Source organism: Carassius carassius, chromosome 18, assembly GCF_963082965.1.
Source record: "Carassius carassius chromosome 18, fCarCar2.1, whole genome shotgun sequence".
Taxonomy (NCBI): Eukaryota; Metazoa; Chordata; class Actinopteri; order Cypriniformes; family Cyprinidae; genus Carassius; species Carassius carassius.
The window spans coordinates 5,010,988-5,025,488 of NC_081772.1; the positions used below are offsets into that span (position 1 = coordinate 5,010,988).

At 35.6% G+C, this 14,501-nt stretch overlaps 1 protein-coding gene across 12 annotated transcripts in view; it reads left to right on the forward strand.

Annotated features, from left to right (window-relative positions):
* The window catches only part of LOC132092172 (MAP/microtubule affinity-regulating kinase 3), a 61,117-nt gene that overhangs the window by 41,640 nt on the left and 4,976 nt on the right, over window positions 1-14,501 (forward strand). For 4 of the 12 annotated variants that reach the window (XM_059498291.1, XM_059498292.1, XM_059498284.1 and 1 more), the window contains exons 9-16: window positions 246-365; window positions 1,553-1,652; window positions 3,532-3,644; window positions 4,555-4,705; window positions 4,786-4,997; window positions 5,860-5,963; window positions 8,007-8,186; window positions 9,556-9,825. In XM_059498291.1, the coding sequence (XP_059354274.1) occupies window positions 246-365; window positions 1,553-1,652; window positions 3,532-3,644; window positions 4,555-4,705; window positions 4,786-4,997; window positions 5,860-5,963; window positions 8,007-8,186; window positions 9,556-9,825 (1,250 nt within the window). Of the gene's footprint in view, window positions 1-245; window positions 366-1,552; window positions 1,653-3,531; window positions 3,645-4,554; window positions 4,706-4,785; window positions 4,998-5,859; window positions 5,964-8,006; window positions 8,187-9,555; window positions 9,826-10,401; window positions 10,429-14,501 lie in introns of all 12 variants that reach the window. The other 8 variants (XM_059498294.1, XM_059498293.1, XM_059498288.1 and 5 more) reach the window with 3 other exon arrangements.

Consider the following 14,501-nt stretch of genomic DNA (forward strand, 5'->3'; position numbering starts at 1 on the left):
TGAAATCAGTGATTTATTAAAGCAATAAGCCCTATGAAGTTATACATTATACTATAATGCAGAGGAGAATGGTAAAATCATTGCACTTTTATTTTACTTTTATAAAATAGTGATAACAGTCAATAAAGACACTAAATAATTAAATAATGATTCTTAATCTCAGTAAAGTGGGCATATACTGGATATGATTTTCAAATCATATCCAATCAGATATTTTACAACCAAAATGATCTTTTTACCTGCAGGAACTTCGTGAGCGGGTGTTGAGGGGCAAATATCGGATTCCCTTCTACATGTCGACTGACTGTGAGAACCTCCTGAAACGCTTCCTGGTGCTGAACCCTGTCAAACGGGGAACACTTGAGGTGAGAAACTGTAAAGAAAAATAAGGCCTGTAACTGAAGAATGTATTGATCAATGAAAAAAGGGTGCTTTATTTTCAGAAAATGCTTGTCAAGCTCAGAAGGTCTGTGTTTTTTTTTTTTTTTTTTTGGGCCAATTTATTATTAAGATGATATACAAAACAATAAAAACTATTCTGTATATATATATTATTATTATTAGAATTTATCAAATTAAAAAAATAAGTGCTAATGTTTTCATTTAAATGTGGGTTAGTAGTTATATTTCCCAACAATACGAGGAAATAATTGTTTGAACACTTCTTCTAAAATATTTTAAAATCATTTTTGTTTTTTCTAGCAATAAAAATCTAAATTAAATATTCAAAATACATGAAATTAAAAAAAGATAGTTATTTATTATGAGAATAATTATCACTTTTTCTTATATAATCTTGTTTTTATTTACAGGAATTTGGGTAACCGGGTTAAATCGATGGATTCACAGAAATAAATATCTGATATGTTTAAAAACACGCTATTTTTATTTTATGGTTAATCAAACATTTTCAGTAGATCTTAAAACAAAAAGAAAGATTTGAGTTTATGCATCTAATTTTTTCTCTCATCTTTACAAATCATCTCATCTCTTTCCTTCTATTCTCCCTCCATTATATCCTTTAGCCTGAGTGCACACTTTCATCACAGCATGCTTTCACTTCCCAATTAATTTCACATGAAACTCATGACCAGATACACCCTGCTTTAAACTTACATGTGATCTCTGAGTTCTAGTGAAACAGCGCCTCCAGTGTTTGGGGCTTTAGGTGCAGGTTACTGTTACTGGTCACTTCAAGGCCCATAATGCACCTGCTGAATTATAGTAATGTTGCAGGAAACTCAGAATGAAATGACATCCGCTGATGAATAAATGAGGATTTGAGAAACACTGTGCACTGTTATACCACTCCTTAATATCCATCCATCCATCCATTAACATTAACATTTTTAGATTTTAATTTCAAGTCATAGTAACTTTGTACAGCAGTTGTTGCACAAATCTGTTCCACCTTTAAGGAACAGATTGTATTTTGTGTCAAGATTCTTCCAGTTGACCCACTTTAAAACATGTTTTTTGCTTCCTGCATAATCATGCATATTCATGATCTAGCAGAACCTCTCACACAGCCCTTGTTTTATGTCTGTTTCAGCAAATCATGAAGGATCGATGGATCAATGCAGGCTGTGATGAGGACGAGCTCAAGCCGTTTGTGGAGCCGGAGCTCGACATCTCGGATCAGAAGAGAATCGGTATGAAATCAGCACTCTTACATGCATGTGTAGAAACTAAGCCTAAGTCTAATGTGACTTTTACATGCAAAAAATTAAAGGATCTTTATTTGTAAATGTTTGTTTTGTTTTCACATTCATACAGATTGTGGATGATGGCATGTTCCTTACTGCTGTTTCCACAAAGTTGTTTTGAATAAAAAAAGCAGAACTCTTGGTTTAAATGTGAAACTTCCTAGTTAGACCAGATTTTTTCACAAATGAGGGGAAGGGTCATTAGTTTTAGGTACAAAACATTTTCAATGCAAGTATGTGAATGCAAACCCTTCTAGCTATGCAAATTTGATTTTGTGCATCATTGAAATCTATCAGAACACAATTCGTAACACATTGCTGTGTATATCGCATTTTCACTGATGCTACTGTATATCATGCATTAGTGTCAGTTGGTTTTCTTTTCAGTCAGTTTTCTCTGTCAGGTCAACTTCTGTCATGGTGGAGCAACAGTTTGGAAAGAATCTTGCTGAGAAAGTTAGTGAGACTTGTTTATCATTAGCTACATTGCCATTCAAAACTATGGGGTCTGTAAGATTTTTTTTATGTTTTTTGAAAGATGTCTCATGCTCACTGATGCTCCATTTATTTGATCATAGATACAGTAAAACATATACAATAAAACAAGAACTGTTTTCTATTTTAATATGTTTAAAACATAATTCCTGTGATGCAAAGCTGAATTTTCAGCATCATTACTCCATTCTTCAGTGTCACATGATCCTTCAGAAATCATTCTAATATGCAGATATGCTACTCAGAAAACGTTTATTATTATCAGTGCTAAAAACAATTATGCTGCTTAATTGTTTTAATAGAAGGTTTAAAAGGACATTTGTTTGAAATAGAAATCTTTTGTAAAAGATTATAAATGTTTACTGTCACTTTTATCATTTTAATGCATATACTTATTTATCAAATAAAAGTATTAATAAAATCTTTCTGACCACAAAAATTTGAATGATAATGTACCTGAATAATAAAGTGCAGTTTAACTGCATATTTTAAGGCAACCCGAGAACTGAAATTTGTTACCACCGCAGCAATGCATGTAAGCATTCACGTTTTTAGCTGGGTAGACAAAACAGAATCCAGCTTTACAGAAGTAATAAGAGCTTTCCTGCCTGCTCATCATTTTATTGTTGTTAGTGAGTTTTCGTGGAAGTGAGCCAGAGTGCCATTAAGGGAGATCCAAATATTGGGATCCGCAGAAACTGTTAGTCTGGCATGCTTTCTTCAACGTGATGTTGATAGTGGTTGTTGTGCCTGTGGGTTTCAGTGGCGTGCAGGGGTCGATGGTAGCTGATGTCAGACAGGCCCCGTTCTTTCCACTGCTGCTGCAAGCCCGTCTCAATTGATCTGTGCCCCAGTTCTGTGTCCCGAACAGCATTCACAGCTAGTGCAGGAACAGTTCAATTGAGCCGAGGCTATCACATGAAACTAGCATGTGAAACTGTAACGTCATTGAATCACTTTTTTCACACTAAAGCTAAAATGATACCAGGAATTATACTAGATCACTCTTTTTTACTTATCAGGGCTGTTGAGATAAAAAGTAGCCAGACGTTGTCCATGAAGAATTTGGAATAAACCTTAAAACGTGTTTTCGATGTTCTAGGATGGCATGTAAATTCATGTATCTCAGTTTTCAGAATATTTTGTGCACAAATATGCACAGGTCAAGATGCACAGGTTTTTATCAGTTGTTTTTAAAAGGTGCAACGCTGTTTATTCTTGTGCCATTACTGAGCTTGTTTTGGATTTTGAAAAACTAAACCAATTTTGATTCTCAACTAACTGGTAACTGTATCTTTCATTGACTGTGTTGGCATATGGTTTGTTGCAGATATTATGGTAGGAATGGGTTACTCAAGGGAGGAAATCCACGAATCTCTAACCAGGATGAAGTACGATGAAATCACGGCTACTTACCTGCTTTTAGGAAGGAAGTCCACTGAGGTGAGTTAGTTCACATGCCTGTTTTAAGGCAGTTTGATTGCAATGCACAGTTGGAGGTTAAAGATCTAGCTAAATTAGAGCATACAGTACTGTTCAGGAGTGTGGGATTTGGTAAGATTTTTAAAAAAAATATTTTAAGTCTTTTATGTTCAGCAAGTCTGCATTGTATGAAAAAAATTACATTTAAAACTTTATATACTATATATAGATATATATATTCTTTGATTGGTAGAAGGTTCAGAAGAACAGCATTTTTTTTATGTGGCATTTGATTAATTGAATTCAATCTTGCTAACTAAATCTAACTTTTGAACTGCAGTGTGTCTGAGTAAGATATGTTCGTGTGATTTGACACTTAGTCTCAGCCTCAAGGCCAGCAAGTAATACATATATACTATTGCAACTATACATTTGCTTTGGTTGCAGATTTATAGTCTCTTTGGAAATGTAAGCACAAAATAAAATAAAAATTTCACTCATTTATTTGACGTCATCTTTACAAAATGTCATGGAAATTGCTGTACCTTTATTTCAATGAGTTACCACTTAGTTGCACTCTGCTCTATTATTGTGGTGTCATCGATTTACCCACCCATAAAGGTCATGTCGGATAGACAATACTTTCCTGCTGCAGCAGACAGGAAACAGAATGAGCTGCAGTGTGGGCTAGTCTTTATAGCCGTAGTCAAACATCTGGCTACATCTAACATCTGTTTATAAATGTTTTAGACTTGTAGCATGTCAGTTGTTATTCTAAACCCATATCACTGGTTATCTTATTAAACTGGATTAGCCAGTTACATTCCCTAATTTCTCACTGTGCATTAATCCTCCATTTTCATCCAGACCAAAAAAGGGGGGTTTTGTCTCATGCAGTTTTTATGTTTTGTTTTGTTTTGTGTGATCACAGTTAGATGTGAGTGATTCCAGCTCCAGCAGTAACCTCTCTTTGGCAAAGGCCAGACCCAATAGTGAGCACAATAATGGCCAGTCACCATCTCACCTCAAAGTCCAAAAGAACATCTCCTCCAACCAGAAACAGCGTCGTTACAGTGACCAGGGTAAGCATGTTTTTTTGGGCTTTACATGGGTCTTACTGTGAGATCTTTGTCTTGCTAATCTCCGTTCCTCACCTCTACAGCTGGTCCAACCATTCCCTCTGTGGGTTACCCCAAGAGAAGTCAGACCACTTCTGCAGAAAGTGACCATAAAGAGGAGGGCAGTGCACAGGCACGGAAGAGCAGCTCGTCTGGAAGCCGTGGCATGACTCCACCGAGCCCCATGCTGGGCAACGCCAACAATCCAAACAAGGCCGACATTCCTGACAGCAAAAAGAGCACCGGTGCCCCTGGGGTAAGTTGTTAACACCCAAGATCTTTTGTGATGTCATTGTTTGTATGACAAAATTGATTTTATGAGAATCTAACAATTTGGAACCAGGGTTATTATAGCAACCTTTTTTTTTTTTACGTTACTTGAAATAATATCAACCTTAACTGAAATGGAATAAAATGCAAAAAAAAATACAAATAAATTCAACCAGTTGCCAAGACAAAATTTCTCATTTGAACTTGAAGTACTTAAAATTTAACTATATAGATATATAAAAAAATAATAATAATTCTTAAAATGACAAAAACACACAAAAAATGTACTAAAGCTTTATAAAACTGGTTGGAACAACGTGTTGCTTATATACATACATTTGTTTAGTTATTTTATGAATCGAAACAATTTTGTCATCAGAAAATGTTTTTTGGGGATTTGGCCAAATTAGTTTTGGAGGGCTAAAATTATTGATGGAATGAGTACTTTTTAATCAGGTAAATGTCAGGTACACATGTCAGCTGTAATAAATATTGATTTCTTGTTTTTAGTCTATCTTTTAGTTAAACCAAGATATTTAAGTCTATGCTGTTTTAGTTGATGCATGAACAAAACTTATTTAAACATTAGTGCTTTGCTACTTTAAAAAAAAGAGTCTTTTAAATTCTGTCAAGTTTATAACAAATTTCAAATAATAAATGTGATTTTGATGCTACTTAATGCTCATAATTCTTTTTTCCATTTTAACAACTAATTGGTGTAGAAACAATTATGTGATTTATTAAATAAGATTTATTTTAGTCTTTAGGTTTTCGGCTAAATAAAAATTTTCATTTCGGTGTTTCATTTAAAACAGTTAAGACTCACACTATAATATTTATTTCTGCAGAGCAATTCTGTGTCTAGCGGTATGACCAGGAGAAACACATACGTGTGTAGTGAGAGGAACGCCGCAGATCGTCACTCCGTCATCCAGAACGGCAAAGAGAACAGGTGAGTCCCTGAGACCTCTCAATTTTAGGTCAAAAGTTGTGAATCTCCCTTTTGCCTTTCAACATTAACACCGGTTTACAGGAAACACCTCCATGTTGATCAAAACAGTGACTGACAACAAGGAACTACTTGCGTCTTTTATCCTCACTCAACCAAATATTTTCACAAAAACTGTTGCTCTTATCAACATGTTCATAGATGTTTGTGGAGAGTCATCTGTTTGCCCCACCCCCACCCAATGCAGTATTTGAAGATGGAGCTTTGGTTTAAACGGGTCATATGATGCTGCTAAAAAGAACATTATTTTGTGTATTTGGTGTAATGAAATGTGTTTATGCGGTTTAAGGTTCAAAAACATTCTTTTCCACATAATGTACATTGTTTCCCCTCTATGCCTCGTCTTCTGAAACGCGTACATTTTTAGTAATTAAAGGCTCGTCGCTTTGAAAAGTGAGGTGTGCTCTGATTGGCCAGCTATCCAGTGCTTTGTGATTGGCCAATGTTTCAAGTGTCTGACTGAAATGTTAGGCCCTGAATAACATAACAGGACAGTTGTTGCATCCAGTGGGAACATAATTACTTATTATAATGACTTTTACTGTCTTTTTACGTGTTCCGTTGCATATCGCATCACGTAAACATAAAACCATGTCTGCATTTGTGATCGAAGAAATGACAAACAACAAGCGCTACTCAAAACTCACGTTTGAATCATCAGTTGCAAATCCTTTACATATGAAAACAAATTTACATACCGTGAGTAAGAAGCACCAGACTGTCCTTGCAAAGAAAGAGCAATGGCCAGTGGCTTAAGTGAGTGGCAGCCGGTGGCTATAACAAGGAACGGCTGGTGGATTCGATGAAGGAGCGCCTGGGGGTTGCGGCAACCACATGTGACGACCCCGGGCTGGACTCCACCTCGTCCACAGTGAAAGCCGATCCGGCGATCCACAGCATTAATTTGATGTATTTCCTCAGCGACCAGCACGGATCAGCTCTAGGCGTGATGAAGCAGATATCGTGCTCTTTTAGAAGGCCAAACAAAGTAGTTTCACTTTCACAATGAAACGCACAGCTTCTCCACGAAATGGAGGGAATAAAAGGTACGCTTTCTTTTTGGCGTGAACATTTGGACAGCATTTTGCAAGTCTCCCCACATTGTGACGTGGGGGCGTGTTTGAATGAGCCGTTTTAGGGGGCGTGGCAGGCAGAGTCTTAAATTTGATAAAGATTATCTCTCTGGATTTGAGACTTTAGTCTTTGCAACTTTACAGATCTTCTTTATGCACCAAGAGCTTGTAACACTCCAAAGAGGAAGGAAAACTTGAAATCGCATCATATGACCCCTTTAATATTTTACATTACATTACTTTATCACGTACAACTTAAACTAAATAGCTGAATGTTACTGCTGAAACATCTAAGGCTGTAAAATATATTATATTTTGATTCATTTTCTGGGGGAAGATCTGTGGAAACACAGATGGAGAATATGACACATATGGGCAAACCACGACATGCTTCTTCCAGATTCATATGGGATGTTTGTATTGAAACAACACAGCCAACCTTGCTGTGCCAGTCTGCCATGCCGAACCGCTTCGCTTTACCATGCAGTCCACAGAGAGAGACAAACCATGTGCTGAATCCCATATTAAGGATATGCAAATTTCAAAGCAACTGTGGACTAATCTTAAAGGAATAGTTCAATCAAAAGTGAACAATTGATCATCCTTTACTTATCCTAATGTCATTTTAAAATCACTACATTTTTGAAGATTTTTTTTGTTCTTTTTTTATTTGGCGTAAACTATCCTGTTAAGCCAACCCTTTATATGGGGAGATTAAATCAGAGTCACATTTGTGTTGACTTGTCAGTTTTGAACAACTTGTCGATCATCGTTATCCATCCGTATCCTATATTACTCTCTCTTTGTATTCTTCTCTGCTCACAGTTTTTATCTCATATGCTTTGCTTTCTTTGTAAATACTATGTTTGATCCATCCCACTGCTGATTTTTTTGCCTGCCTGCCATTGGCCAGCCTGAGTAAAATGTCGGGATGTGTCAGCACGAGTCCGACGGCGTACCACGTTGCTCTCGCCAGCTCATCAGCCTCAGTCCGTCTGCGACACCAAAAGGCCACATCACTCTCGGCCTCTGGACACACCTGCCGCGCAACCTTGCCGCCCACCGACGGCACCTCTGATCTCTTCAGGCCCAAGTAAAGTCGAGTTTAGCGTCTGTCTCTAATCTTAGTGTGTCTCTCTCCATCGCACTCCTCTAACGCCCTCTGACCCTCGTCTCATCCCTAAAGTGCCAGGAGGACTCGTCGTGGAGCTTCTGTTGCGTTTTAACGTTTGAGGATTTCCTGCATATTCCCATTTAAACCATTTACTAACTTCCTTGTGTCTAAACCCACTAATATAGGATATAAACTACATTAACCTACTTAATGACTAGTGAAAGGACTGTTGAGATATATTATGATTATTTTGATCATTCTAGTGTTCAAGAAATACATATGCAAAATAAAGATTTTTTGAGCACGTATTGTTAGAGGTAAATTATGGTTAAGTCACTATTATAGATGTTCGTTATTTTGAAGACCTATAATAGAGACTTAACCAGACTAAAATATGTAGAATATGTTCATAATTAATGTGAGGAACTAAACCTGTGGTTACTCTGCTTGGAAACCTGTGTGAATTTGAGGAGAACTGACTTCATATATCCACAAAAAATCAAGAAAACACTGATTTATTAAATGCAATCACATTAATTATTTCTGAGAAAAAGTCTAACATAGTTTGTTTGCAGATCTATTGTTTTGGTTTGCTATTTTGTTACATTCTGGTGTAATATTCCATGATGTTTAAAGGGATAGTTGCTTAAAGAAATTACATTTCATTTTTATTTTCTAAAATGCTAATTCAGGCATAATCTCTGTCATTTTATTATTATTTGTATACTTTTATAGTATTTATGAATATTTTGAATTGACTTTTATTTTTTATATCTTCAGTTTTTATTTACTTTTACTTTGCTTTTGTAATTTTTTATTTAGTTTTCATTTATTTGTATTTAAGTTTTAGTAACTGTAGTGCTTTAATCTTATTTTATTTCAGTTAGTTGCCAAGGCAACATCTTAGTTTAAGTATTTTTCATCAAATAGTTATATTTTATTTCTGCTTTATTTCAGTAACAAAAATTATTTGTAATACTTTGTTAATAATATCAACACCACATCATTTACTCAGCCGCATGTTATTTCAAACCTGCAGAACACAAAATAAAATATTTTAATGTATTTTAAAATATTGACTTCGAAATCTAAAATATTGCACCATTGACTTCTATTGTAAAAACAACAAAGACATTTTTCAAAATATCTTTTGTGGTCTTCCAAAGATAAAAGAGAGTCATACAAGTTTGGAATGATATGAAGATGTGTTAGTGATAACAGAATTAAACATTTTTGAGTGCAATGTTCTCTTTAAGTGTCCAAAGACCACCTGGTTGTACATGTAACCAGAGTTGTTTGCTGATTTTCCTATTTCATCATACTGTGACCCTGATTCTACTCTCTTCAGTACGAGCGTGGCTCAGACGAGTCAGCGGAACCCCGGTGCCTCCACCCACAGCATTAGTAGCGCGACTCCCCCGGACCGCCTGCGTTTCCCACGAGGCACGCTAAGCCGCAGCACTTTCCACGGAGGCCAGCTGAGGGAGCGACGCACGGCCACCTATAATGGACCCCCAGCCTCTCCAACCTTATCTCACGATGCCACGCCACTCTCACAGTCCCGGAGCCGCGGATCAACAAACCTCTTCACAAAGCTCACATCCAAGCTCACGCGCAGGTAAACAAACACTTGAATCCACCTATAACAAGCCATTATTCCCTATGGAACTCGGTTTCCAGTGGAATAAGAATGAAAATGTTGGAGTTTGGGAATTTGAAACATATGAGCATTAGAATGCAACCGTTTATGGAAACGTTTCTGCCAAAGAATAAAAAAACTTTTTATCTCACTATTCTCATTTTTCTCACAATTTGGAATTTGGTTTCTACATTTCTGAGAAAAGAAGACAAAATTGTGAGATATAAATAGAATTGCGAAATACATAATTTTATATGTCGCAATTCCAACTTTTTTTTTTTTCATTCTGTGGTGGAAGCAGGCTACCATAATAGTTTGATTAGTGCTTCGTTTAGAAGTGGTTTGTTAATTCAAAAGATTTACTACTGAAAAATATAGTTCAGTTAGTAGCTTTGACTTCCCAACACTGGATGTTATGCTGTAGTTTTGGCATATTAGAACTATTTGTGACAACACCAGATCAGTGGCAGTGGCATCAGACTCCCCTAAATTTCCTCAAGAGACGACACATCTACTCTAGATGATCACTGTCTCTGTTTTCTGTTTCTTTTGTAGAAATATGTCATTCAGGTTTACCAAAAGGTAGGACCCTCGGTGGGCTGTGTGCAGTTTACTAGGAATATGAAGTTAAACTCTAACACTAGTGTGAAGATGTTTTCGATTAATCGTTTGTCACTCACCTTTTTGACTCACTATCTCTTAATCGGAGTGCGACTGAGCATGGCTGAGACTTCTGCTGTTTTCTGATGAGCAGCACATGGCAGACATTACTAATCACCCATGCATGCCTGTTCACAGGTTACAACTGAGCACAATAGATTCATTAGTCTCCTTACAGTTTTATACATTAGAGCCTCATCTTCCATTCACGCCTTATTTCAAGGAAGGCTGTGTGTTTTGCACATTTAGATAGTATCCTCCAGCATTCGATAGTGGGAACATTACTACGATGATATCTCTATAAAATCAATGAATTCTCTTTAATTTAACTTAAAATAAAAACGGAATAAAACATACCTGGGTTACATTTTACCCTAAACTCAAAAGATATTGGAAATTATTTATTTTATTTCATTTCATTATTTAAATCTGATATTTATGACACTTAAGCACGTGTGTCTAGAGTCTTGTAATACACACACACACACACACACACACACATATATATATATATATATATTTAAATTTGTCTTCATTTGTGTTGATTCTCTGATTTTATTTAAATTTTAAAAATGTATTTTAATTTTAATTTATTATCCTTTTAATTATAATATTGTGATATAGTAATACAACGATTTTTATTTAAATCCGCTTAAATTTAATGCAATACAACAAATACTACCATGATATAAATACTTGACCATTTAAACAATATTAAATCATTTTATAACTTTTTAATAGTAATTCAATTATTTTAGCTTTACAGTAATGAGAACTTTTTTCTGTATTACAGTAATGATTATTTAGCAGTAAAATATTTAATTTATATGAAAATATTGTGCAAAAATCCATTATGGTCCTAAAATAGGTTTTATTTTTATGCAAGTTATTATTAAATTAATATAAAAAATTGAAGACGGGTTTCGTGATGTTTATATAGGTCATCATTAGCACATGCATTTCCTGCGATATGGTAACAGACTTGCTCTTGGTTGTGTAATTCAGGCCACCCTACTGGGCTCTTAATTTAGCAGCTGACAGATGTGGCGATTGAGGGGTTCTTTACAAGATTTCTGGAGTTAAGGTACCAAGACTGCCTTTTGCGACAACCACCCTTTCCCAGTTTCACCCATCATGCGCCAGACCTCTAGAAGTAGCATTTGTCCAGGATTATCTGATTCCACCTCTTCCTTCTTGACCTACCCTGTCATACTGTTCGTCCAGGTGGTCTCGCAATCCCAGCGCTTTCATTCCCAACAGTGCTGTTATGACTTTTTTGGATGGAGAACTTCTGATTTCTGTAATCCAGAAGTTGGTCAGATAATACTTATAAAGAGTAAAGACATTGCAGGCTCTTGTTCTATATAAATGAGAAAACTTGGCTTATTTTGTTTGGATTCTGCTATTGAAGGGAAGCTGGTCATTTTAAAAGAATATATCAGGATATAAACAAATGAAACTCTAGTGACAGCATCTGTGCCCTGATTACAGAAGAAAGTAAATCTCACTCGTTCCTCAGTTTAGATACAGAAACATGCTCGGTATTGGCAGTGATATTAACCAGTAATGTTCCTTTCAGAAGTTACAGGATGCAGAAAGGAAGCTGCCCAGTGGATGTTCATGTCAAAGGCAGCATAAGAGCACTTACCCGCCAGCGTCCTCTCCTCTGACTGCTGCTCTCTGCCCGTGACCTCTCCCACTTTTTTACATATTTTATTTTGTACAATGGATGATTAATGTCTTACAAATGAATATATCTCTATTTAGTGTGTTTTGTATTGTGTAGCATTAATGTCATAAAAAGGGAGATTTCAGATCAGTGGCTTCTAGAGAACTATGCACTGCTTATCACATTTAACATGCATTCAGAAAAAGCCCATCATATACCGCTCTCTAAAACTTAAAATAAGCATTTTTATGCTAGAATTTTTTTTATTTATATCGAAAATATATTTATTTAATATATATTTCCCCCAGATATACATCATAGACTATTATTAAAAATGCAGATTTTTGTATGTTTTTGTGTTTTAAATATACTTTTGCTCCAGAAGGGTGCATTTATATTCAAATTCATTTTAAAAAAGTAAAATTGTGAAATATTATTTTAAGTTTTATTAGTGTCGTGTGATGCTTCAGAACTCATTCTCATCTTATTTCAAAATTCTTTGATAAATCGAAAGCTAAACATTTTTTTTAATTGAAATAGAAATGTTATGTAACAATATAATCGCCTTTACCATCCCTTTTGATGCATCCTTTCCGAATAAAAGTTTGTAATTACATAAAATCTTAGTGTAAATTGCCATTATTAATTGAAGCAACTTTCCCAAAAAGGAAAAGTGTGTCATGTGGTTTGGGGTAAGTTGTGTCAACAATAGCTTTCAGCTTTATATCTTATTTCATTTAATAGCAGACATCCAGAAATAGTAATATGTCAAAAATAAAGAACAAATATTTATTATTATCAATATTAATTTTAAAGTTTTATCATTTATCCCTGCCTAGAAGACAGCTTGAGTAAAAAGTGGCACAGCTTACCCCACGTTATGTTTTTTTTTTTTTCATTATAAGAGCCCTTCCTTTTAAATCGTGTTTTTTCTTTCTTATCAGACAAAATGAGCTCAGTTGTGTCCACTGCATGGAATCTATTTAGAACAGGAAGTTGAATCATAGGGGTACAGGGGGGTATCTGTAATACCCTCTGTCTTCTCCTCTCCCATTTTATCTCTCCACACAGGTCAATTTTTAAGTGCATGTCCGATATTCTTCTCCTCTTACACAGGAAATTGTATCTGTTGTTGGCATTCTCTCTAACTTTGATGCTCTAGGTCAGGGATCAGCAACTCTGGTCCTTGAGGGCCACTATCCTGCAGAGTTTAGCTTCAGCCCTCATAAAAACTCACCTGCCTGTATCTATCTAGTAATCCCCAAAACACTGATTGCCTTGTTCAGGTGTGTTTAATTAGGGTTGGATCTAAACTCTGCAGGACAGTGGCCCTCCAGGACCGAAGTTGCATATCCCTGCTCTAGGATGTCTGAAATATGGAAGCATATGGGTAGCAATAATCAATTTGGAATGTAATATGCAAAATGACAATGCAATATGTAAAATGGCAATGCATTTAAGTATTTACTTTTACATTTTCCAATACATTTGTGCAACGTTTGATGCAAAATGAAAATGAAAATTGAATTACATAATTTTAATTTGCCATTTCACACACTAGTTTTAATATGTAAAATGAATACTAATTTTAACGCTTTATAAGTTGCAAAATGAAAATGAAAATTACAGAAATTATTAGATATGTGTAACATGTTCAAGCAAAAACTATTATTATTATAATTATTATTCAAATGCTATTTTTTAATTGCATTAACACTCAGTCAAGACACTTATGATTGCATTTTCATTCAATGTCCCGCAATGAATGTAGCAAAATTCAATGTGCACATTGAAAATGCATTCCGAGCCGATCACGTGTCCGCCCCCTCCCACCACGTCAATCAATGCGTGAACAAGGCGGGGCATGCAGAAGGTCAAGAGACTCAAGAGCATTCAAGTAAGAGAACATGGACAAGACAGTCGGTCCGTCTACGTTTTGATCATTTCGGTTTATGGCTTCAATATTTCTTTCGCACTTGTGGGCGGAGCTGAAATGCTGCTTTCATCTGATTGGTCAAATCGCTCCACCTTCAGCTCGGTCTTTTTATTCTTTCAGACAGAATAAGAGTCTGAGTAATGTCTGAAACAACCGCTCACTGTTAATTAGCATAATATTTGAATCAGATAATGCTGGCCACATAATTCGTGCTGCTGCGACTTGCAAGAGACCCCGTTAAATTATTTCTAGGATATAGCATTGTTTAAATATTGTCCCACTGATAAAAACAGTGCAAATAGTTCTGTCTCCTTGGATAACAGTGAAGTGGAAATAATTATAGTTAAATTTATTAAATAAAATTAAATAGGATTTTTTGGGAAGGTAAGT